Consider the following 26,666-nt stretch of genomic DNA (forward strand, 5'->3'; position numbering starts at 1 on the left):
CAAAAGGGAGAAAAATGCGTAAGGACACGGATAGCCAGGTTACTTTCGCAACCACCCCTGTGCTCACGTGACAACCAAAAGGCCATCATACAGAGTAAGAGTACAGCTGTCGTTCTTTTACTCACTGAAGATCTACTTCAGGGTTCTACTGTACAGGATAAATGTGACCAAGTAACAGAAAACATAGAACAGGAATAAAGTTTTGCTTTTTAACCCACTGAAGGCTGACTCCAGGGCAATACTGCTTAGGCCAAATGTGACCAAATAAAGAGTGCCTTGTTTCGGTCTTTACCACTGGCATCTCCGTTGAGGCTGCCTGAAACGAGCTCGGCCTCCGTGGAATTGCTGGATGTGTGTGACCGACTGTCCAAAGCAGCCAAGGACTGCAGCATGCTCAGTAGACTGTTCGAGGTGGGAAACTGTAGGTACTTTTCTGGCACATAACCCACTTGGCCAACTTTATTTCGAGCCTGAGTAAAAGACATGTGACAAAACAGGTTTGCACACACAATCTGGACAGGGCAAAACAAGAACCAAAAGAAACTCCTAAAAATGTCACAAGAAGGGGCGATATGAGCAAAGGAATATACCTTTACCCAGTCTTCCATATCTCCATCTTCAATCACTTCTAACACCTCATGCTCCTCAATGGTCAACTCATCTGGTTGAGAAGCCTGCAATGTAGGATGGTCATGGACAAAATTAAAAAGGTTAGATAAAGAGCAGATGTGTGCTGATCATAACAAAAACTGGGGATCAAAATACTGAAATGATTTTGAAAAACACTGAACATAAAAATTTAAGGGCTGTAAAACTATTGTAATGAGGTGAAGTTTTGCTTTAAAAAAGGAAACAAAATAAAGCACAACAAAACTGGAGAAACGGAATCCTCAAGAGGTCATCAGGTGCAGCGGACACAGCACTCTGCTGGAAGCAGGGCACCAGGGCTCCAGCTCCCACCTCTATCGGTCAGGTTACTCAACTTCTTGATGCCTCCATTTCTTCAAAATGACAATCCTGCCATTCTGGGGAGGATGGGGGAGTCAATGTGGGATGAGTGAGCCAAGGCCCATGATGACTTGGGAAGCACAGGCAGGGGAGCGAGCGCTGATTCGGAACTCGGAGTAGGGTACCATGGAGGTGCATACTGTGAAGATGCAAACAATTATGTACATGGACTGGATGACAGCTCGAGCAGTGCCTACGACTGATCTGGAGTCACTGTATGCGATGGCCGAGAGAAGAGAGCTGGGAGGGAAATGACTGAGCTCGGTCACGGTTTGGATTTATTATGCTCTAACTTAACTGCGGAGACTGGGCTGATCTGCTTACATGCTTCTCTACAAGCTGCTAACTGTGATGGTTTTATTATCTCGGACAGCAGGAATCCACCAGCACCGGCCACCGAGATACTGCTCCCGAGACTGCAGAAGCTGACAGCAGACTCCCAGGGGCCCTGCAGAGGGGCTGGAGAGAAACTGTGTGGCTGTATTTCCTAAAGAGACTTGCTGCCACATGTAACAGGGAGAGCCTGCTGGCATCTTCTGGCTCTCTGGTGAACAGTCTTACAAGCGTTCCCCAAGTCCCAAGATTAGTTACAACTGTATAACCAAACTATAAGAACTATAAGACCATATAGTTTTTCAAATCTCACAATCTTCAAATGTAAAACATCTCCAAGTTACACAAGCAAAAATAAGACAAGAAAACGGGTCACTTTATTAAGACTCATTTCTCATTCACGTGCATTATAATATTCCATCAAACTCAGATTCTGGATGTTGCCACAGCTGCTTGAGATATTCAAATAGCACGGAAAACGGCTGACCAGCCACAGAAATACTCCAGGACCAGAATTTTAAGTAAATTACCTGATTTCAAAATCGAGGAAAAAAATCTCATTGATTCACAACAGATTTTCCAATGGAATTTCTTTGCTAATTTGAAACCGCACTGTGCTTTGACTATACCAGCAAAAGGCAACAATATAACAAAGACATCTTCCCTAACTCCATGGCAAGACTTTAAAAAGTTATCAATAGAACTGGGCATCAATGTGTGTGAGAACAAAGCAGGAAGGATAAGAACACTTTAAAATATACTGCTGCCCTTGTAAAGAAGTCACGGAGGTCCATACACGCTGTTCAGTGCTATTATATAATATCGGCTGATACTAGGTTGATCAGACCATCCCCAAACAGTGACCAGTTCTTCCACTGACAAGGTCAAGTCCTCTGCATGGATCTCAAGACTCTATCGAATCCCGTCACTGTGGTCTCTCCGTGCTTTGGCCCCACACCCTATTCCCTATTCTCTGGAACACATCATGTTACTCCTTGTCTCTACGCTTTTACCAGGCTGTTCCTTCTTTTCAGCTGCCCCGCTCCCTCTTTCCCATCTGGTGACTAGATTTAGAGGACTGTGGGTTCAAGTGACCATAAGACATCTCTGAGCCTCAGTTTTCTTTTTTATTCCTATTAGAATGTAAGCTCCATGAAAACAGAGATTTTTGTCTGTATTCATCAATGCCATAACCCTAAGCCTAGAAAAGAGCACAGGATATTACATGGAAGGTGCTCAATTAATATTTGTTGAATTAATGGGTTGGTTGATAATATCTTCCATACTGGGTCACTGAAGAGATTAGAATAACATAAATATGGTACCAGGCATATCATATTCCACACAGGGTAGTTAAGACGATTACTCAAGATTTGAGACCCAGCTATCATGTTTTTCCAGACCACCCACAGTGAGCCGGTGGCTTCTTCCTCCTTTTGTTGTAAGGCCTGCGCGTTTCTCTAACTACCACGAATACCGAATTACTGCGGCACTCTGCTTAGTTGTTTGCCCCATAGGTTCCCACTAGAATGACTTACTTAATGCAGGGAATGTAATTCTTCTCATTTGTCCCAACTACAGAGAGCAAGTGGTCAGGAAATGCTTATTAAATAAACACATGCTCTCACACTGCCTCCTGAAGTCCGAATACCCAGTGACAACCACAACTCTAGAAGCAGCCATGTCCTCCATTCCCACCACTATCTCTTTAAGCTTCCCATTTTCTTTTAAAACAATGTGCTTTTTCCTGATTAAAATAATACACATTTGTTGTAGAAAAGCTGGAAATTATGTGTAACTGAAATCTGAAGGTACACGTAATCTGGCATCTTACACTTCCGGCATCACAGATCATTTCTTCTTACATAGAAAACCTCTCATTAATGTAATTTTCAATTATCTTCATAATATTTTATGTATATTACTATATTATATGAATGGTTAATCTATTTAACTATTCCCTTATCGGACAACCAACTTTGTTGAGCTATTATAAAATAGTATTATGATGAAAGAATATTTTGTATCCAAAACCTTCTTCTATATTGCAGATCATTTGCTTAAGATATATTCTAGTAGGGTCAAAGGTTACGAACATTTTTAAGGCTTCTGATTTTAATCCTTAAATAAAACTTTTCTTTGTTCTCACCAGATTAATCCAGGCCTCCTTTCCAGGTCTGGACTATAGGAACCACCATTAGGCTTATAGTTCACTTCTCTCTAACCTATCATGTATCTATACCATAACCAAGGTTACCCTCTTAAAAACCCAGTCAGGTTTTAGGACATCCATAGGTTCCTACCAGCCAGGATAAAAACTATACTTCAGCTGGTCTCCAAGGCCCTTTACTATCTGCAGTAAACATCTTTATTTCCAGCTGCTCTAATCCCCACACTTGATGCTCACCCACTACTGAATGAAACATTTCCCTAACACCCCATATTCTCATCAAACTGTGTCTGTGTATCTGCTGTTCTTTCTGCTTAGAAGTCTCTTTCCCTTCTCATTGTATTTAGTAAGATCTTTTTTTTTTTTAAGATTTTATTTATTTATTTGACAGAGAGAGACACAGCGAGAGAGGGAACACAAGCAAGGGGAGTGTGAGAGGGAGACGCAGGCTTCCCGCCGAGCAGGGAGCCCAATGCGGGGCTTGATCCCAGGACCCTGGGATCATGACCTGAGCCGAAGGCAGACGCTTAACGGCTGAGCCACCCAGGGGCCCCTGTATTTAGTAAGATCTTATTCATGACCTAATTTAAGTGCCACCTCATCTATGAAATTTTTCCTATCACAGGAAGAATTAGCAGTTTTAACCTCTACTATAAATATTTTTATACATATTCTATTTTCCAGCTTAACATTTACCCCCCCCCCCCATACTATACATTCTGGGGGCAGGCAGGAATTGTGTCACATTAATTCTTGCACCCCTGAAACTCATCACATATTGGGCACTAAATGTTTGTTCAGTGATTAACTAGTTAAATAGATTTTTACAGTCTGCTTTATCATAGAGATGTGCCTGACATATGCCAAAAGAGGGACTGTTGGATGGATGTGAGCTATTTATAATCACTCAGACTCTTGGGATCCTCTCCATTTAAGGACCTTCAATTTTAATTCTGGAACTTCAAAGTAAATATAATATTAAGAGGTGAGATGGGAAAACATTCCCAACCCTAGTTTTATACTACTCTATAACACCTTTCCAACTCTCTCAGAAGATGCCCTGAAATTTTCAAAATTGTTTGTATTTTACAGTAAACTTAGTTTACTTCAGAAAAAACCCCCAACCCTTTTAGAAAAGAGAAAGTATTCGTAATTTAAGTATATCACGAAAGGATGTTAAACTAACAAATGTGGGGATCACTGATGTTGAGGAGTATATACTGCGAAGTTCTGGCCATCCAGAGACGACGGGAGTGAGACCGTCCCCCATGTACGGGGTTGAAGATCCTCTCCAGACACTTCCTCAAGCTTCCTTGTCGTCCCTCAAGCACTGAGTGTCCATCAGCACAGGAGCAGGAGGGGGATTCATTCACTTACCCCTTCCTTATAGCATTCATTTATTCATGCACAATTATTTACTGAGGACTGCTGTGTGCCAGGTACCATTCTGCGTGCTGAAGACACACAGACAAGGTACCCAGATACAGACAAGGTTTCTGCTGTTACGGACCTTTAGTGGGGAGTCAAGACACAGAAATATGGAAACAATGAGATTAAGTTTGGCTGGTGATAAGTGCTATATAGTAAATAAAAGAGGGAAAAGGGCAATGGGAAGAGAGTAGTGAATGAGAAGTTGGCTTATACTTAGGTCATCAGGGGGGACCTGAGGAGGCACTGTTTGGGCCAAGCCTCAATGAAGAACAGTATGCAGCCAACCAAAACCTGGGGAAAGATAGTTCCAGGCAGAGAGAGCAGCAAGTGCGAAGGTGTCAAGTTAGGAAGGAGCATGGTGCCACAGTGGCTAATGCGTGGTCAGTGGGCTGGTTAGGGGAATGGTCTGACATGAAGCTAGGGAGACTGTCAGGGGCCAGACCAATCGGAACATTTCAGACCCTCGGGAAGAGTTTGTTTTTCTGTGTGTGATGGAAAGCTTATTAAAGGTTTTTAGGCAAGGGAATAAAATAATCTCCTTTATGTGTTAAAGATAATTCTGGCTGCAGAGTGGACAACAGACTGTTGGGAGGGACGTAAGTATGGAGAAGGGATATCAATTATGTTTCTTTTTCTTTTACAGTAATTGAAGCAATGGTCTATACCAAGATGGTGAAAAGTGAATGGATTCAGGATATGTTTTGGAGGTAGAGTCGATAGGGCTGGTTGATGGACTGGCTGAGTGGAGGGAAACGTAATTTACTTTGTATGAGTAAAAAGTTTATGTGAAAGTAGAGCAGGGTGAGAGAGATGAAGAACGATTACACCAAATTAGGTTTTGAAATTCTGGCATCTATCTATCTAGGTCCCTGCTTACCGTGGAAACAAGAGGTGGTTATATTAAGATTAGGAAAGGTGAAGTTTAACAAAAGTGTTTTGTAAAGTAATTTAGTATCAGTTTGGAGGGTCGTCCTAATGGAAGGGTCTTGTGCCAAAGCAGGCAAGTGATAATAAGGGTAAGATTTCGATTTACTGAAAATTTACTAGATGCCAGGCACTGTGCTAAGTACTTTGCTATAAAAGTGTTATCTCACTTAATCTTCAAACTACCCTATGATATTATCCCCATAATACAGATAAGAAAACTGAGGCTCACAGAGACCAAGGGACTGGTGCGGTCATATAGCTTGTAAGTGGCAGAGACAGGATTTTATCCAGACAGTCTGATGTCAGAGCCTAGACTGTTCACCATTATATTGTCTCTAATGTTACCTGAACACCAATTTTATAGTAAGCACAGTATGAGAGGCTGGGTAGACAGTCACATGTGTCTTCAGAGTTGCCACAATCTAATATGAGCCATAGGTTAGAGAAATACACACCTTGTAGGAATAAACCACTTTGCAGGTGAGTGGATAATTTCTTAATGTGCCAGAAGGGCTGGAACTGCTGTCATCAAAAACATCCATATTGTCTTCAAACTCTTCTCCTTCTTCTCTTTCAGGATCTGCATTGAGCTAGGGAAAATTAGAAGCCATTGGCTAGCTTGCTTACTTCAAGACAGTGGCTGAAAGCAGGAAAAAACACTTAAAATCTGATTGTTTCAAACTGTAATTTACTTACTCAATTGCATATAGAAAAAAGTATCTATGCTCATTTGCATTTTTCCTGTTATGAAAAGACTAGGTTTCTTTTTTTAAGATTTTATTTTCATTATTTTTATTTTGAGAGAGTGAGCGAGAGCACAACTGTGTGCGCACGTGAGGGGGGAGGGCAGGGGGAGAGAGACAATCTTAAGCAGGCTTCACGACCAGCATAGAGCCTGACATGGGGCTCGATCTCGCAACCCTGAGATCATGACGTGAGCCGAAACCAAGAGTTGGATGCTTAACCGGCTGAGCCACCCAGGTGCCCCTAAGATTTTTTTTTTTTTATTTCTTTTTCTATTGAGGCATTTTATTCGCATGTATGTATTACATCCCTAGAAAGAGAATCCCAGGATTTTCCCTCCTGTGTTTTCATCTTGCTTCTTCATGGTCCGTGATGCCAGTGGAGGTTGTCAGTACAATGAAACCAAACTAGTGGGACGGGAGCAGGTTATTCTGCCATTTTTCTAGATCTTTCAGTTATACATCAAATCTGAGGCTGATCACTCCACGCTTGTTTAACGAGCCTGTGAGGCTCATAACAATCTCACCAGCTCTGTGATCATCGGTGATCTGAAGTTTGCCCGTGTAACCACGCTTCAACACCACAGTGAGAAACCGGGCAATGACTTTGGAGCACGGTCTAATAAGAACCTGGCGTTTGCCTCCCTTTTCAGCATCGTTAATGCTCTTGAGAGCATCTGCCAGGACATCCATGCGTATCTTTATGGCGGCACAGAAAGATGGCGGAAAGCAGATTTTATTTTTGAGTAATCTCTACATGCAATGTGGGGCTCAAACTCACAACCCCGAGATCAAGAGTCCCATGCTCCACTGACCGAGCCAGCCAGGTGTCCCGAAAGGACCAGGTCTTAAAAACAAACAAAAAAACCCAAGAGTAAAATGTCCTTCAAATATATAAGAAACGTTTATCAGTGTCCTTTCTGTTTTCACTGTTAAATACTAATAAAGGCCTCTTACCATTCTAAACTGATCAGATGGGGAAACGTTAGAAGGATTTCTAAATGCTACCAAGGATTTGCAGAAACAGGCTTTCTTCTACTGTTGGTAGAAATGTAAACTGATACATCCTTAAAAAAAACACCGGCCTACTGAAATTAAAAACTAAACATACCACCGGATCTAGCAATTTCACTTTTGTGAATCCCTTATGGAGAAATAAAAGCATCAGGAGGTGAGACTATAGATCTTACTTGACTCATAATGGGGTTATGTCCAAATAAACCCATCATAAGTTGAAAAATATCCTGAGTTGAAAATGCATTCAATACACTTAACCTACTGAACATCATAGCTTAGCTCAGGCCGCCTTAAACGCGCTCCGAACACTTACGTTGGCCTACGGTTGGGCAACACCACCTAATACAAAAACTATTTTGTAAAAATAAAGTGCTGAATATCTCATGTAAATTACAGATGGTCCCCGACTTGCAATAGCTTGACTTACAGTTTTTCAATTTTGTGGTGGTGCGAAAGCAATACACATTTAGTAGAAACCATACTTTAAGTTGTGATCTTTTTTCCCAGGCTGGCAACATGGGGTACGATACTCTCTTGTGACGCTGGGCCGCAGCAGCAAGCATGGCTCCCGGTCAGCCACAAGGCCATGAAGGTGAACAACATACCCTCACAACCATTCTGTACCCATATGAGGATGCTGTTGTTCACTTTCAGTACAGTCTTCAATAATTTGGTATAAAAAATGTATTTACCTAGAGTACTGTTCATAATATTAAAGTACAAATAGTATTTATGTGAACATAACTATCTGACAAGGGTGAGGCGGAGTAAGAAAAACAAAGACTGGAGAACAGAGATGGCTGACTTGTGTTTTATGCACCTCCGTACTCTCTGATAAGCATGTCTTAGTTTCTAAACTAAAAATCCAACAAACAGGAAACAAAGCAGGCAAAGTTTCTTTGTCTCTAGGTACACATAAGCATTTATTTAGCTACTTTTTCCCATGTTCAGTTATGCAAAGGCATGCATGTTTACAACATTAAAGATGGAAGGACTGGACAGTCGGAATTAGGCCTCACAACAGAACGAATAACCGAAACATCAAATCCCTCCAATAAGCTGAACACCGTGCTAGGCTCGTAGACAGGAAACGAAGGAGAGAGTTCGCTTTGCATGAGCTCATACTCTAGAGTGGAGAAACTGCCACCACTAAATGCTGAGTGCGCAGGGGGCCTGTGAATAGGAAGAGGTGTTTGGAGAAGGTCAGGGAAGCCTTCCTGGCATTCAGCGAGCTGCAACACAGAGGCTACCTATATTGTCCAATTCTACTTTTTAATGAATTAAAGTGATTTCTCTTGAGTAATTATTAATGTTTAAAACGGACTCTATTCTTAACTGTTATTTCCCTAGTACAATTCTATAGAGCCTTCTAAAAGAATAAATGGCATATATTTCCTGTTAAATGTATTGCCTACATTTCAAAGCCCTTGTAATATTCTCATGTATAACTACTCCTGGAAATTCTTCACAGTTGAGTGAGATAATTATGTGCCTCATCTTACAAAAAATTAATCTATGGTCAGTCAGGTCAATGACAAAGTAAGGCTGAAATCCTGACCTTTCATATCATCTCAGGCTATGACACCACCGTTTTCTAAAAGGGCACCATGTCATACAGAAGACGGGGATCACATGCTAGAAATCGCCATAAAATGTAAACTTATTTACACAGAAGACGCTGCTTTCGTACTCTAGGAAAGGTTACAGACATTAAAAGAAAACTCATAACTGGGCATTTCAACAAAACAACACAAAACACCCATACACCTGTAAAAACTAAAATTAAAGCCAATGTGGGTAGAACATGTTTCCAAAAATATATAAGGAATGTTAATATGCAGTGTGCTGTGGCACTGGGAATCAATCCACAACATCTTATCTCGGCAACACTGTTTGATACTAAACATTCCTTTCTTTCCCCTTTATTCTGAGTTCATTGTCTGATTCTCATGAAGGGAATGAGAAGTTGCACTGACAGCAACAGGGGTCAGGGCCATGTGCTTTTTCATCGCTCCAGCAGCTTTCCAAAGTATGTCACTGCTGAATAACTTCTGCTTTTTCCTTCTTTCACCCTCTGTAACTTCACTGTTACAATGTTTTCTTGACCCAGCATTTCTAAAATCACATTCTTCCTCTGTTTCTTAACAATAGCTCTCTTAGCCCTTTTCCTTCCTGTCACCTGACAGAGCTTCAATTAAAACTATTCTTTCTAGCTGTACTCATGTTTTTCCTTTCTTAGTGTTGTAAAATGCTTACTCTCTTCGCAAGGGCAGATAAGAAAAAGCTTTCTGAGTTGGTATTAGTAGCCGTCTCTTTGTACTCAGCAAAATAACCTCTGAAGGGTTTCATCAGCTTTATGGTGCTGTAATGAACTAGAAAGCAATACTGGGTCCTGGGGTCTGACAGACCTGAGTTTGAATGCTGACTATACCATTTACTGTTGTGTTACCCTGGGCAAATTACTTAACTTCTCAACTTACAATGAAGACAATTACTTCTTCATAGGGTTATCATAAGGATTAAATGAGTTAGCATATTAAACCCATAACACATGCTAGATACATAGAACGTACTTAATAAATCATTATTATTATTATTTTTTGATGAGGAAAGAAGAAATTACATAAAGAATTGCTGATATTCAATATAGAGGAAGGCAGCTCCTTGTAACTGACTAGCAGAACTTGTGAGTTTCATTTGGACAAAGAAGTGACCACACTGAACATCATTCCAAATACAACACAAGTAGATTATAAAGGATGACGTTGAAAATATCAGCAACATGGATTTCTGCTTCCAGGTTAGATGGAGTATCAAGGACCAGATTTAAACTCCTTCCAGAACAACTAAAGAACTGCTCAAAACCTACGAACAGTGGAGATCATGCACTGAAACACAGTGCTCCCTGGGGGATGGGAAACAGTCTCCTCAACTTAGGAAACAACTATTTAAATCCTAACGAATCGGAAAGGTATTAAAAACTAGAGCAGAAATCAATGCAACAGAAAAGAGAAAAACAATAGGGAGAAAAAAAATCAATGACGTTAAAAGCTGTTTCTTTGTGAAGATCCATCAAATGGATAAACCTCTAGCGGAATGATCAGGAAAAAAGTGGAGACATAAATAACCAGTATCAAGAATGAGAAATGATACCACACTACAGATTCTCTAGATGATCAAAGAATAACAAAGGAATATTGTAAATAATCTGTTTCAATAAATTTGGCCAACTTAGAATGGACAAACTCCTTGAAGGACAAAACTGATCAAAGTCCACTCAAGAAGAATAACCTGACTAACCCTCTATCTACTGAAGAAATGGAGTTTGTTAAAAAAAACAAAAAAACAAAAAACTTCCACAAAGAAAACTCTAGGCTCAGATAACTACCTGATGAATTATAGCAAACATTTACGGAAGAAAAATTCTGAATACACAATTGTACATTAACTTCCAGAAAACAGAAGAGAAAGGGACACTTTTCAAATCATTGTAAAACAAACATTACAAGAGAAGAAGATACTAGATAGACTAGTATTTGCCATGAACAGAAATATAAAAATGCTTATGGAAATTGTAACAAATCAATTCCAATCAATATATAAAAAGGGTAACATATCATGATTCAAGTGGAGTTTATCAGTAATGCAAAGCTGGTTTAATAGCTGAAAAATCATCAATGCAATCTATCATATAAACAAACTAAAAAAGAAGAATCATTCAACAAGATCCAACATTCACTGCTGTCAGCCAACTAAATAGGAATGGTAAAGGACATCTACAAAAACCCTACTGTTAAACACACTTAATGGTGAAAGACTGCATGCTTTCTCCCTAAGTGCAGCAACAAGGCAAGGACATCTGTCAGCTCCTACCACTTCGATTCAGCATTGTACTGGAGATTCTAGTTGTTACAGTAAGGGGAAAAAAGGAAGCAGTAAAAATGTCTTAATATGCAGGTAACATGATTACATAGAAAATCTACACAAAAGCTATTATAACTAATAAATGAGTTTAGTAGAGTTGCAGGATACAAGATCAATATGCAAAAACCAATCTTATTTCTATGTGCTAGCAATGAACAATTGGAAATTAAAATTAAAAAAATTACAATAGCACCAAAAACTATAAAATAGTCACATCTGAAAAAAGATGTGCAAGACCTATACACTGAAAACTACAAAATATTGCTGAGCAAAATTAAAGACCTAAATAAGTGGAAAGGTATTATGTTAATGGACTGGAAGACTCAACGTCATTCAGGTATCAGCTGCCTTCAAACTGACCTACAGATTCATCACAATCCTATTAAAAAAAAAATCCTGGTGGATTTTCTACCTGCTAGGTAGGAAACTGATTTTAAATTCACATGGAAATGCAAAGGACCCAGATTATCCAAAACAACCTTGAGAAAGAAGAAGAAAGTTAGAGGTTAACTAAACTGGATTTAAAAGTTAAAAGAAAAAAGAGAGAGAGAGAGAGAGAGAGAGAGAAGAAAGTTGAAGGATTTATACTACTTAACTTAAAGGCTAGTTATGAAGTTACATTAATCAAAACAGTATAGTACTGGCATCAAGCTAGATAAATACATCAGTGGAACAGAGGAAAAAGTCTGAAAATAAATCCATACATACAGGTTTAATTGATTTTTGAGAAAGATGTGAAGGTAATTCAGTGGAAAAAGGGCAGTCTTTTCAACAACAAAAAAGAACTTTTACTCATTCTTATATAAAGATGAACTAACACTGGATCATAGGTTTAAATGTATAACCTGAAACTGTAAAATTTCTGGAAGAAAATATAGGCAAAAATCTTTATGACCTTGGGTTTGGCAAGGATTTGTCAAAGAAATCATAGCCTTTTATCAAAGCTACCACACCACACCATAGCATGGTCCACAAAAGAAAAAAATACTAAGTTGGACTTCATCAAAATTAAAAATGTATGCTCTTTGAAAGATATTGTTAAAATGAAAAGACAAGCCTTAGACTTGGTTTGGGAGAAAATTATGTTAACCATTTATCTGGTAAAGAGTTTATATAGAGAATATAAAAAGAACTCTCAAAACGTAATAAAAAGAAAACAAACAACCCAATAAAATATGGGCAAGAGATTTGAACAGACACTTCACCAAAGAAGATATACACATGGCAAATGAGCATATGAAAAGATGTTCAACATTATCAGTGAAATGCAAAATAAAATTACAATGATACACTACTGCACACCTATCAGAATGTCTAAAATTAAAAAGACTGACCATACTAAGTGTGGGCGAGAACACTAGTAGCCTATTGATGGGAATGTAAAATGGTACAGTCACTTTGGAAAACAGTTCGGCAGTTTCTTAAAATATCAAACATATACCCACTGCCTGGTCCACTCAAAACATAAGTTCATAGCAATTTTAGTAACAGTTCCCCCAAAACCTAAATGCCCATCATTGGGTGAACTGTGGTATACTCAAACAATGGAGTACTACTCAACAAGAAAAGAATGCAATGAGCTACTGATACATTCAACGAGACGGATGATCCTCAAAATAACCATGCCGAGTGAAAGCAGACAGACCAAAAAAAAAAAAAGTACACATTGTATGATTCTGTTTATACAAAATTCTAGGAAATGCAAACTAATCCATAATGAGAGCAGATCAGCGGTTGATTAAAGGCCTGGAAGGAGCATGAGGAAACTTTTGAGGGTGGTGGATATGTTCGTTATCTTTTTTTTTTTTTTTAAGATTATTTATTTATTTATTTGAGGGACAAAGTGTGAGTGAGAGAGAGCACAAGTCGGAGGAGGGGCAGAGGAAGAGGGAGAAGCAGGCTTCCCGCTGAGCAGGGAGCGCAATGTGGGGCTCGATCCCAGGACCCTGTGATCATGACCTGAGCTGAAGGCAGACGCTTAAACAACTGAGCCACACAGGTGCCCCGATATGTTCATTAAATTAATTGTGGCAAGGTTTTCACTGGTGTACACATATGCCAAAATATATCGTGTAACTTTAAATATGTGCAGCCTATTATATATCAATTATACCCCAGCAAAGCTGTTAAAAAATATAGTAAAGCTTGGGAACTTTGTTTTTTTAAATTTTTAAAAAATATTTTATTTATATGTCAGAGAGACAGCAGGAGTACAAGCAGGGGAAGCGGCAGGCAGAGGGAGAAGCAGGCTCCCCCCTGCTGAGCAAGGAGCCTGATGTGGGGACTTGATCGCAGGGCCTTGGATCACCACCTGAGCTGAAGGCAGATGCTTAACCAACTGAGCCACCCGCATTCCAAAGCTTGGGAATTTTAATGACAATGGGCCACACAGTACTTGAAGACACTACAAGACCATTAATTACATTGAAAATAGGACATTCAATGATGATTCAACAGAAGCTAAAATAAAAAGAAAAAGAAAAGAAGGAATGCACAGCAATGACACTGAATCATGAGAAAGGTTAGAGGAATAAAGGGTCATCCACAGAGTAAGAAAGTATGGTAAAGAGCAAGGCTTTAGCGGGAAATCTATCTGGGTTCAAATCCTAGCTCTCTCCACACTAGCTGTGTGCCTTTGGGCAAGATATCTAATTCTTCTAAGTCCAAGTCCTCATCCATGAATACATTGAAAATTGTTGTGATCATTAACTGGGATAGTGTATGAATGTGCCTGACACAGTACCTGGTACAAAACAGATGCTTTATCTGTGAACTCCCTCCTTTTAGTAGTATTTTAAGCTTAGTTGGTAGAATGAAACTACTTATCTTGAGGTTCAGATTAATGTTTTTGAACATGTACTATGAATAAGGATTTATGTCAGGCAATTGACTTGTTCTTATGTCTATGCAGAAAGTCAAAGAACTTCTCCTGGAAGTGAGATTCTCCACATCTTTTCAATGCCCATCTTTTTGGTCTTGGCTGTCAGTGAGACTGGTTCTCTTAATCTGTGGATACAAACTCAGCAGACACTATACTCAGTTTGATAACCCCCAGCACCTAGCAAAGGGTCTCTCATGAGTGGTGCTGGTTCAATACATGCTTGCTGAATTGAATTAAATTGATCCTACTGAAATTATGAAATGTCAATTTCACTAATAGTGTGGGCTATTTGGGCATAGAGTTTAATTCAATAAAAAGACCACTGCCCATTTGGAAAAACTGTAAATACAGAAGTGCCCGAAGATTTCTGCAGATATATTCTATTATTTTCTACAGTTTACATTTATTTTCTTACAAAAATCCATTGTTTCCTTTCTTTGGGATTAGTGCAAGCCCAAAACTGACTTTCATATTTCATTACACTGCAAGGACTATTGGGCATTAATGAGGCAGATGGGAACTAAACCACTATCCTGATGCTTAAAAATATTTAGTTTCCTTGACTTTCAAACACATTATTCAGCATGGTCTTCACAATGAGGGAGGTCAGAATTTATTTCTATGCAACTCTGCAAAATGCTCACACTCTTAGGGAGGCTGCACAACAAAGTGGATGTCAGGATGTCTGTGTATAATAGTTGGGGGAAATGGCTGGAGACAAGGAAGTCATGTAAACACTGTCAGCTATAGTTTGAGAACCTATGGGAAATAACTGAAAGAACAGAAACCAATCTTAAAACAAAGAACTATAAATCTCTGACCTAATTATTTTTTATTTTTAAAAATTTTTTTTAAAGATTTTTTTAAATTTATTTATTCGACAGAGAGACAGCCAGCGAGAGAGGGAACACAAGCAGGGGGAGTGGGAGAGGAAGAAGCAGGCTCCCAGTGGAGGAGCCTGATGTGGGGCTCGATCCCAGATCGCCGGGATCACGCCCTGAGTCGAAGGCAGACGCCCAACGACTGCGCTACCCAGGAGCCCCTATTTTTTATTTTTAAGCAATCTCTACATCCAATGTGAGGCTCCAACTTACAACCCCAAGATCAAGAGTCCAATGACTGAGCCAGCCAGGCACCCCCGACTTATTAATTCTACTTCTAAGAATCTATGTTACAGAAAAAATCCCCTGTGTGAGAAAAATAAATATGTACACAAATATTTTTAGAATATTATTTATTTAGACGAACTTGAAGCAATCTAAATATTGAACCTGTAAGAGAACAGTTAAGTGAATTATGGTATGTCTTCTGGGTTGAGTACTATGCAGATGGTAAAAGAATGATTATGGAGATCATCCAGCAAAATGGAATGTTAGATGGAAAAATACACAAAATTAACTTTATTATGATAAGTGTATTTAAAAAAAAAGAATAGAAGGGGCTCCTGGGTGGCTCAGTTGGTTAAGCATCTGCCTTTAGCTCAGGTCATGATCCTGGGGTCCTGGGATCGGCCCTTTTCGGCCCCCTGCTCAGTGGGGAGCCTGCTTCTCCTTCTCCCTCAGCTCCCCCTCAACCCCACTCACACTCTCTCTCTCAAATAAATGAAAAATAAAATCTTAAAAAAAAAGAATAGTAGAAAGAGGATGGAATTACATGAGGCTGCTAACAGCGGCGTTAATAATAATGGAGCTTTTGGTCATTTTCTTCTCTACTGAACTTTCTAATTTTTTTGGTAATCTAGTTATATAACTTTTTCTATTCTAAAATTCATACAATTTCAAAATTAGGTCGTAAACTGGGTATGGGCTTTTGAGTAAGAGAAAAAAGGGAAATAAGAGAAGGGAGGAATGATGGACAGAAAGGCTGACTGGGCTACTAGTAGCCATCTAACCACGGGTAGTTATGTATGAGCTCTAGTTAACCATCAGCTGAATAACTATATTAGTAGCCTGCTCTCTTTTTAAAAAATGGTGCTACAGTCTGTGATTCTTTTTCTCTTTTTCTTCCAAATCCTACATTCTGTACCAGAGCATAATACAGAAGGCAAGGAGTTAATACCCAAGGAAGTTTAGTTTCTTCCTTATTCTATAAGGTAAATAGACTGCATGTTTTAAAAATATTTATCTTCTAATAAAGCCCTTTGCACTGTTAATGTCTAACACTAGAATTAACCATGTTTTCCAGATGGAAGGGAACTCTAAACTTGATGACTAATGCTTTTGTTGGCATCTATAATGGAAGAAATAATTTGGTCCCCAGATGTGTATTTCTGCTTCATGCTCCTAGCCAGCTAGCTGCCAGTGTGAAGAGATACAAATCCTTCTAGATTATTTCAGTGCTGTCATTTAAAAGCAGGTTAAATAAATACTGGGACTTCATTAAGCTATTTCGTGCCTACATCTGATCTCTCCTTTATTTATTCAGTAGCCTCTCCTCCTTCTCCGTGGGGAATAGGTTAAAAGACCCCCCGTGGATGTTTGAAACCGCGGACAGTACCAAACTCCACAGACTATGTTTTTTCCTACCCGTATATACATATGCTACAGTTTAATTTATAAATTAGGCCCAGTAAGAGATAAATAACAACTAATAATAGAATACAACAATCACAACAATATACTGCAATAAAAGTTATATGAATGTGGTCTCTCTCTCTCAAAATATCTTATTGTACTATATTTACCCTTCTTGTGATGTGAGATGATAAAATGCCTACGTGATGAGATGAAGTGAGGTGAATGACACAGGCACTGTAATGCAGCATGAAGCTACTACTGACCTTCTGACAATAAGTCAGAAGGAGGATCACCTGCTTCCAGAGAGTTGTTTCCATGGTTGACCATAACAACTGAAACCAGGAGAAGTGACGCCATGAATAAGGGGGGCACTAATGTATTGTTAGTAGAGCTTCCACAAAATACATCCTTCAGCTGAAAGCGGGATGACACAGGCTCCATAATACTGACTAGAGGGAAGAAAAGAGTGGGGGAGCGATTGCAAAATGCTCCCTTCACAGAGGATATGATGTTCTGAGATGAGCGGGTATCTTTGGACAGTTCTCAACACTTACTATCAGAATGCACTACTCATTGACAGACTGTACTAGGCATATCTTCTTCATCTCCTGCCTTCACACTCAGAAGCCCTTCCTTATCTCCTGTTGAAATTCTTCAAGGACTATCTCAACTGCCATTTCCTTCATGGGGCAAACATCTTTCCTATTTTTCTATCTGGTATTGAGCTTTTCTGATAGCATTTCACAAAATCATAAAATTTTGGAATTGGAAGGGATCTTAGAATCATTTAACTTTCTCTCTGAAACCCAGAGAGAAGTGACTTTTTTCCCCAAGGTGCTGTGATGAGTTAGGAGCAATCAATTTCAAGTTTGGCATAGAGTAGCCCAGTCATACACTACCATGTATCACTAAGATCTTATAAAGGTCTATCTGCTCTACCACCTATGGGCTTCAAGGAGAGAGACCAAGTCTTGTTCATTTTCAGTATGCCCAGGAAGTAATCACATACTGAAGTGATAAATGCCTGCCCAGTTGACTTAGTTAGAAAAGGCACTAGTCCAAGGGAAATCATGCATTTGATTGGTTGCCAACAGTGCCACTGAAGATGCCGAAAGAACGTTTGTGCCTGGAATTTGCTGTCATCCTAAGTTCTGTACAACAAAATAACCTGAAGTAGATGGAAACTGCGACATTCAAAAGATGCATTAGGAAGAGATATTCCATGATATGGAGCAACTCGGTTGTACTGAAAACGGGGCAAGCTCTTCTAAACCCCAAAGTCAAGTGGGTGATGTGTGCCTACTTTCCCTAGCCGGATTACCATTAATAGTAATAAAAACAAACAGTTAATGGTTAATAGTAACAGTTAATAAAAATAAACTTTCAATAGACTGCTTTTCCTTAAAATGCATACCCACACACAATCTTTGTTAAATGTGCAAGTGTATTCCCATTAGAAAATCACAATGCTATGTGAAAAAACTGACAAAACTTTCGGGAATGTTCTTAAACTTCAGCCAATTTCTCTAGCAAGGATGCCTTTTATGTGAAGGACACAAGCACCGAAGCAGCAGTACGGATACAGTAGGAAGTTGAGAGATTAAAGTTTTAGCTTCTAGTTTGCCACTACTCCATCTATTCGTCCATCCATCCTTTCATTTCTTCCTTCAACGGACATTTACTGAGTACCCACTATGTGCCAAGCACTCTGCTGTGCACAGCAGTAAATCAGGGAGGCATGGAAATTACATTCCAGAGAGGAAGACAAAGAAAACAAATAAAGAAGATAAGTACATACAGTCATAAATGCCATAAGGAAATAAACAGGATGAGAAAGACAGTAATGGGTGGGGAGGCAGCAGCAGGAACTACTCTGACCAGCTAGAAATCATACATACACTTATGTAGTAACAGGCAAATCACTGAACTTTTCTGGCACTCAGATCTCCAACATGAAAAACTGGGATTGAACTGGATGACATCAGAGTGGAAAGAGCCTTGGACTTGCAGCAAGACGACACCGGCTCGAGCTCTGGCCTCCTTTGTTACACCATCCCTGCCCTGTGTCTCTGATGAAAGATACAGTGAGCAGAGCATGAAAGCCCTTGTGAATCAATCAGGTTAAATAAGCCACAGACTAAAAGTGCTCCTTTCCCTTCTTTGAGACTGTTTATGACTCTCTGGATGTTAGTTTTCATTTGTACTACAGAAGACCTCTGAGCACTTCAGAAACACTAGATTAAAATTTTTATTCTGCTACTTCCGGACAAGCAGCATATCTACTTCATGAATGGGATAAGGAGTCTGGTAAAGTGGCACGAATAAACCAGCAAGCGTTAATGCGTTCTTCGCTGCACATTAAAAAAAAAAACAAAAACACAACTTTTTCCCTCTTGCTGCACCAAGTTTAACTCAATTACTGATAGGCTAACGAAAAGAAACCAAACTGCTAGCAAAACCATTATTTTTTCTTTTAAATTTTGGCTGTTTTCAGGTTTGGCTACACAGTCGGAGAATGGCGTCCTTCAATGAGTCTGCCCATCACAGTCAAGACGAGAAGCCCTACCGAGTGTAAAGTGCCGTTATTGGTCACCGCAGGAAGGCGAGCCCATCGTTCATTTTCCAGTTCTTCCATTACTTGATTCATTGCGCTCTTCAGCCATGTGTCCACAGAAACACCGATCTGCTTTAGCAGGTCCAGCCGGGCTTCAGCTTTCAACTTAATTATCTAAGAAAACCAAGAAAATGGTCAGAAATCAAGGCATTTTTTCCTCAAATCAATGCGTTTTTTTAAGTTACTTCTGATTTATTAATTAAAATAATCTCGATATTCACCAGCACTGCTACCTTGGCATAGATGTTAATTTTCCACTTGGAGATGGGAGGAAACCCAGGAACAGAAATGAGGGCAAATGGCACACTTGCATTTTGACAAGCTACATCAAACAGAACTTATGAACGGGAAGATACACCATAAAGTCTGCATTCTTTCCTTTTAATAAGGCTATGCCTCAGAACATCCTAAAATCTAGCATGTTCCACAGCCTTCTAACCCATCTCCTGGACTTACAAGTTCAGAAATGATCTCATCATGTCACTCCCCTGGTTAAAAACTTCCATGACTCCAGACTGAACTACTGGGTAAAGATTTGAATTAAACTGTGATGTAGCTGTCAGAAATAGTAAGAGATAGAAAATAAAGAGTTCCTAGTCTCCAAATTCAAGAAACGGAAAGACTGCTTGTTCTCTGACTCTTGTTCCAAGCCATAAGCAAGTAACCAGAGCAGCAGTCTACCTGTCCTGGTCCAACAGCCGACCTCTGCAAGGCAGCCGGTCTGGGACAGCCTCACTCCAGCAATCATCAGTGGTTAAGCTCCCCTCCTGCGCCCCACAGTCCACCAGTCACTCTATACCACAGCCCCAACCGAGCTAATCTGTAAGACACTTTCAGTTTTGAAAATCTGCCCATCCCTGAAATCCACACTTCTCGAAACCCTATGTATTCATTCTGTTTGTTCAGAGAGATTCTCTTTTGCATAGCAAGTAGTAAATTCAGCTTCATTTTTCCACATAATAGAGAGGTGGTCTCTTCCTTCAACATTTGAAGGTTCCACTGAGAAAATTTTGATGATTTGATAAATTTCAACCCTTGCTTCATGGCTTTCTGTGGGACCTTTGGAGAAACCAATGTGCTCACTGCACCCTGCTAGTATGCAATTCTGACCACTCTCTGGATTCTCAGCTGTGGGAGTTGGTATCAAAATTGAGCTGAGCTCTGTGGGCACCTGGTTGGCTCCGTTGGCAGTGCATGTGACTCTTAATCTCAGGGTTGTGAGTTCAAGGCCATGTTGGGCGTGGAGCTTAGAAAAAAAAAAATGACCTGAGCTCTGACTTGTTTCACTTGAGCTCTCATTGCTGAATTTATTTTGTATTCCTAAGACTTTTAAGCATAAAGATTTTTAAAAATTGAGATAAAATTGGGGCACCTGGGTGGCTTAGTCGGTTAAGCATCTGACTTTGGATTTCGGTTCAGGTCATGATCTCAGGGTTGTGAGACTGAGCCCCACACTGGGTTCTGTGTTCAGTGGGGAGTCTGCTTGAAATTCTCTCCCTCTCCTTCTGCCCCTCCCCCTGCTTGCTTGCTTTCTCTCTCAAATAAATAAATATTTTTAAAAAGGAAGTAAAATTCACATTACATAAACTTTGCCATCTCGATCATTTTAAAGCGTACAATTCAGTGGTTTTGGACATCATACAGATCTTTATATACAGTAATTAGAGTTTTTAGCTTGGAGGTACACCATTTGGTAAATAGCCTTGCAAAAATCTGTTTATTCTTTTAATAATTGTTTTGGTAGTAGCTTTACTGAGATAAAGCTCACATATACCATAAAATCCACCCATTTAAAGTGTACAGTTCAATGATTTACAGTATATTCACGGATACGTGCCACTATCACCACAATCATTTCTGGACATTTTAATTACCTCCAAAAGAAACCCCATATCCTTTAAGCATCGCTCCCTTATCCCTATTCCAATTACTAATCTACTTTCTCTCTCTCTCTATATTTGCCTATTCTGAACACTGAATATAAACAGAACAATATAATACGCGGCCTTTTGTGTCTGGCTTCTTCACTTAGCATGATGTCTTCAAGGTTCATCCGTGGTGTAACGTGTACCAGTACTTCCATTCCTTTTTATGGCCAAACAACATCCTATTGTATGGATATACCGCACTTTAACCACTTGCCAGCTGATAGATGGGTTCTTTCAATTTTTTGCCTAATATGAATAATGTTCCTTTAAACACTAGTGTACAAGTTTTTGTGTAAACTTGCTTTCGTTTCTCTTGGGTATATACTTAGGCTGAAATTGCTTGGTCATAAAATAATGCTCTGTTTAACCATTTGGGGAAATGCCAGACTGTTTTCTTCATTTGACAATCCCACCAGTAGGGTAAGAGGGTTAACATTTCTCCACATCCTGAAAAATACTTGTTAATGTCTGCCTTTTCGATTCTAGCCCTCTTAGTGGGTGTCAAGTTGTATCTCATTGCAGTACTGATTTGTATTTCCTTGATGACTAATGATGTGAAACATCTTTTCATGTACTTCTTGGTCATCTGTGTATCTTCTCAGAGAAACATCTATTCAGCTCCTTTGCTCATTTTTAAAAAGGGTTTTCTTTTTATTGTTCTTTTTGTCTTTATTGTAAGAGTTTTTCTGTATTCTAGATAAAATCTCTCATCAGATACATGATTTGCAGATATGTTTTCCCATCCTGTGGGTTGTCTTTCACTTTCTTGATGGTATCTTTTGAAGCAAGAAAGTTTTTAATTTTGATAAAATCCAACGTATCTATTTTTTTTTTCTTTTGTTGCTTGGGCTTTTGGCTTCATATCTAAGAAATTAATCCAAGGTCGCAAAGATTTACTCCTATGGTGTCTTGTGATTGCTTTATAGATTTTGCTGTTACATTTAGGTGTTTGATCATTTTAAGTTAATTTTTGTATATGGTATGAGGTAGGGGCCCAACTTCATTCTTTTGCATGTAAATATCCAGTTGTCTCTGCACCATTCTAGTATGCATTTTGAACTAATATGGGCAATCAAATGTTTAAGAAGGGAAGAGTGAACCAACAAACTCTTTCCTGGAAATCAAAAATCTAAGTCATTTAACTGCAGAAGCAGAGAAACGACAAACAAAAAGAGTGAGAGCAAGAGTGAGACGGAGGGAGAGAAATATCAATATATTCTATTTTTTCAATACCAAGTAATTTTGTTTTCATAAGATATATTTTTGTCACTACTTTACCAAACAACTGATGAACATGACATTTGCAAACTTAAGATTTTTAGATTGCAGTTCCAGAATAATCATAGCTATTTTTCCTTCAGAGTCCCAACTGTTGATATTGTATCAACTATTTAAAAGAAGAATTTTCCAGGGTCTTCAAATGAATTTTGAAGATTTGCTGGTTGATTAAAATATGCAGAGCATTGGTCTCAGTAACTTGATTGTATCCCAGATACTACTTGACCAAATCACTTTAGAATTTATAAAGAGATAGAACTATTGAAAATGATTTTTGAAAGCCAGATCTTTCAGAATACATAATCTCGGTGTATTAACAACGTCAATTAACCAATCTTAATATAAAGTTTAACGTAAGCATACCCAAATGTCAAGCCACAGCTGAGTTTATGAAGCTTTTTGACAGTCATTACAGCCTGTAAATCCATTCTGGGCTTAGTTAATTTACCTTCAAAATACCATTTCTCTAAGGATAAGGACTGTGTCTGTTGGAACCCTACTATTTAGGACAGTGCCTGGCATACACAGGAAATGAATAAAGGCAGATGATAGTATCTGCCACTCTAAATTACCTTTGGTATCTTAAAAAAAACTACTCCAAACAACTTTTATCTCATGTACTAGGAACTATATGATTATACTATTTCATTTAATCCACACAACAATTCTGGGGATGGATATCATAAACTCTATTTTATAGATGAGAAAAATGATTTAACAAGGTCCTACCGATTTTGGTAAATTGTTATTGCCAATGAATCATGCCTCCTACTATCCATGTAGTCCCCTCCCACACTGATTCTGGGCTTATCCACGTGACCTGCTTTGATGGACCACATGCAAAATTTTGATGCCAGAAGAGATCTGATTAAGTACAATTAAGCTTGATTTCTGGGAATGTGTCTCCACCATGTCAGGAAGCCTAGTATGGCATATTTGAGGATGAAAGACCATTTGGAAAAAAGGCCCAGCCCTCTAGCAGACCCGCTGGATGAATGTAACTCGAGTAATCTCAGGAAAAACCTGCAAAAGAAATGCACAGTCGACACCCAGAATGGTGAGAGATAATAAATCGTTTTTGCCATAAAGTTGGGTGTGTGTGTTCTAAGGCAGCCACAGATTATTGTGTTTAAATAATTTAATTTCCAAATATCTGGGGATTATCCAGGTATCTGTTATTGATTTTTAATTTAATTCTGATGGGTCAAAGAACATGCTCTGAGTGACAGCAATACTTTTAAACTAACCGACACTGGTTTATGGTCTAGTATATGGTCTTGCTAAACATTCGGTGTGTACTTTAAAAGAACAAGTACTCTACGCTTCTGGGGTGGAGTGTTCTATAGATGCCAATCAGGTAAAGTTGGCTGACAGTGTTGTTCAAGTCTTCTGTATCCTTGCTGACTTTCTAGCCTCTTGTTCTAATTACTGAAAGGAATGTTGAAATCTCCAACTACCACTACAGATCTGTCTAGTTCTTCTTTCAGTTCTGTCAGCTTTGCTTCATGTATTTAGTAGCTCTATTATTAGCTACATACACATCCAGAATTGTTGTGTCTTCTTGATGGAGAAGATGACGGCGACCTTATTTTTGATCATTATAAATTATCCTTTTTGATATTTCTTGTCTCGTAGTTTAGTTTGTCTAATATTACTATAACCACTCCAATATTTTAATGGTTAGTGTTACTCCCCGTGGTGAGCAACAGCTAAAATTTCGGCTCAGTTATTTTGCTTTCCAGCTACTGTTTCCTGTCAAGCTCCTGGGAGTTTCTGCTCCACAAATGTATTCAGGTTTGACTGAGGATTTGGAGGTTATTGACATATATGCAAACTTGAGGGCTCCCTGACGTCCACCCACCCTCAAGTCAGTTAAGACGAAGCCTCTGTGCTTGAATTCTAGTCGTGTAGGCCCTTGCAAAGAGCTATTTAATGTAAATATCACCAAGTACGGTCCCTTTCTTTTAAGGGCCTATTCCTTCCTACTTTTTACATGGCTTGGATATCTTCCAGTTCTATTAAGTAGTTATTTTAAATATTTTTACCTCAGGTTAATAACTTATCTAAAGGAGGATTAGTCTAATATGAGCTAGTTCCTTACTACCGGAAGCAGAAACCCTTGTGGAGGGGCGCCTGGGTGGCACAGCGGTTAAGCGTCTGCCTTCGGCTCAGGGCGTGATCCCGGTGTTATGGGATCGAGCCCCGCATCAGGCTTCTCTGCTATGGGCCTGCTTCTTCCTCTCCCACTCCCCCTGCTTGTGTTCCCTCTCTTGCTGGCTGTCTCTATCTCTGTCAAATAAATAAATAAAATCTTAAAAAAAAAAAAAAAAAAGAAACCCTTGTGGAAATAGTCTACATTCAAAATGAACTGCAAAGAAATCTTAAATTTCTCAATAGCTTACCATTAATAATATTTCCACTATAATTCTGAAACTTTAATATACTGCAGAACAAAACAAATAAAATATTATGATAATATTATTAGGAACCAGGATTTTCAATATAAGAGAAAAAAGATAAATATAAAATCAAAGAAGTTCAACAAAATCCTTCCAATTTTAAATTTTAATTGATAATATCAACAAGAACTCATGATTTAAAAAAAATAATAAATTCCTGGCTCCAAAAACAAAGAAAGGGCCAAGACATAAATCACACCCATTACAATAAGCACCTTCACATTCTAGACCTTGGTGTCTAAATATTATCCTCTATTAAAAGAAATCAGAGCTCCTTGGAGAAATGGCTAATTCTAAGTCTGATTCAGGGAAAATACAAGGTGAGTCTGTGATAGCAAGCAAGAAACTGTTCAAGGACTAATGGGAATAATGTCAAAAGGATATGGAAGCCTAAATGGGACTCTCACTGGACAAATTTAGACACTATGGGGCTTAAAAGAGGCCATCTGTAATGGAAAATACATTAAATTAATAGAAATCCATAATAAATTGAGAATATATAAGGTGGGACCCCATGAGGAAAAGCAAAGGAAAAAACAACTACCCACAGGCTGTGAACTGAGAAATTCCCGGAGCTTGTACAGGGCTGAAAGATATTACAGTTTTATCCCGCCAGATTGAAAACCCTTGTTGGATCCTTATCGCATAACAAGAAACTACAGAAAGGAAATGCACTGGTAATAGGGCTGAATTTGCCCTACTGGAAAGGCTATTCTAAACCAACCCAAACAAAGCTTAAAAACAAACCTCCAAAGGACCAAACTGATCTGCAATGAACCGGCTGTCGGAACAAAACTCAATAGTCTCTAAGAAGAAAGGAGAATCTAGGACATTCAATAATCAAACGCTCACAATTTCTACCAGGTGTTTGAAAAGCAGACAAACATGGGCCATAACTAAAGGAAAAAATTAATAAGAAAGACAAACAGAAATCACAGATATGATGGAATGAGCAGACAAGGACTTAAAGTCATTATTATAAATACACTTAAGGATTTAAAGGAAAACATGAAGATAAATAGGCATGAACTGGGAATATAAAGAACCAAACAGAACTTATAGAACTGAAACTGTAATATCTGAAATAAAAATTCACAGGATGGCCTTACCAGATTACACACTACAGAATCAAAAATCAGTGAGCTTGAATACAGAGTTGCTCATCGAACTGAGCTTAAGACAAAAAGTAAGGCTGGATAAAAACGTGAGGGGTGATCTTTGCATGTGATGCGCAGGACAATATCGAGTCATCTCATATTCATGTTGTTGAAGCTGAACTACCCTATACGACAGAAAGCAGATCAGCTGTTGCCTGGCCACAAGAGAATTTTGGGGGGATGACAGAAATTTTTAATATCTTGACTGTGGTGCTGAATTATTTAGAGAGATGCATTTGTCCAAGCTCACCAAACTGTTCACTCGAAATGGTTACATTTT

At 38.9% G+C, this 26,666-nt stretch overlaps 1 protein-coding gene and 1 pseudogene across 3 annotated transcripts in view; both read right to left on the reverse strand.

The window, feature by feature from the left end:
- FCHSD2 (FCH and double SH3 domains 2) overlaps positions 1 to 26,666 on the reverse strand; it is a 265,087-nt gene that overhangs the window by 5,853 nt on the left and 232,568 nt on the right. For all 3 annotated transcript variants that reach the window (XM_087868135.1, XM_045816309.2, XM_087868134.1), the window contains 4 exons: positions 19,517 to 19,678; positions 6,325 to 6,459; positions 591 to 674; positions 293 to 470 (listed from right to left, as the gene is read on the reverse strand). In XM_087868135.1, the coding sequence (XP_087724261.1) occupies positions 293 to 470; positions 591 to 674; positions 6,325 to 6,459; positions 19,517 to 19,678 (559 nt within the window). The remainder of the gene's footprint in view (positions 1 to 292; positions 471 to 590; positions 675 to 6,324; positions 6,460 to 19,516; positions 19,679 to 26,666) is intronic.
- On the reverse strand, positions 6,466 to 19,507 carry LOC148108750 (small ribosomal subunit protein uS8 pseudogene; annotated as a pseudogene).

This window comes from Ursus americanus, chromosome 16, assembly GCF_024610735.1.
Source record: "Ursus americanus isolate L20-20 chromosome 16, mUrsAme1.1.p, whole genome shotgun sequence".
Taxonomy (NCBI): Eukaryota; Metazoa; Chordata; class Mammalia; order Carnivora; family Ursidae; genus Ursus; species Ursus americanus.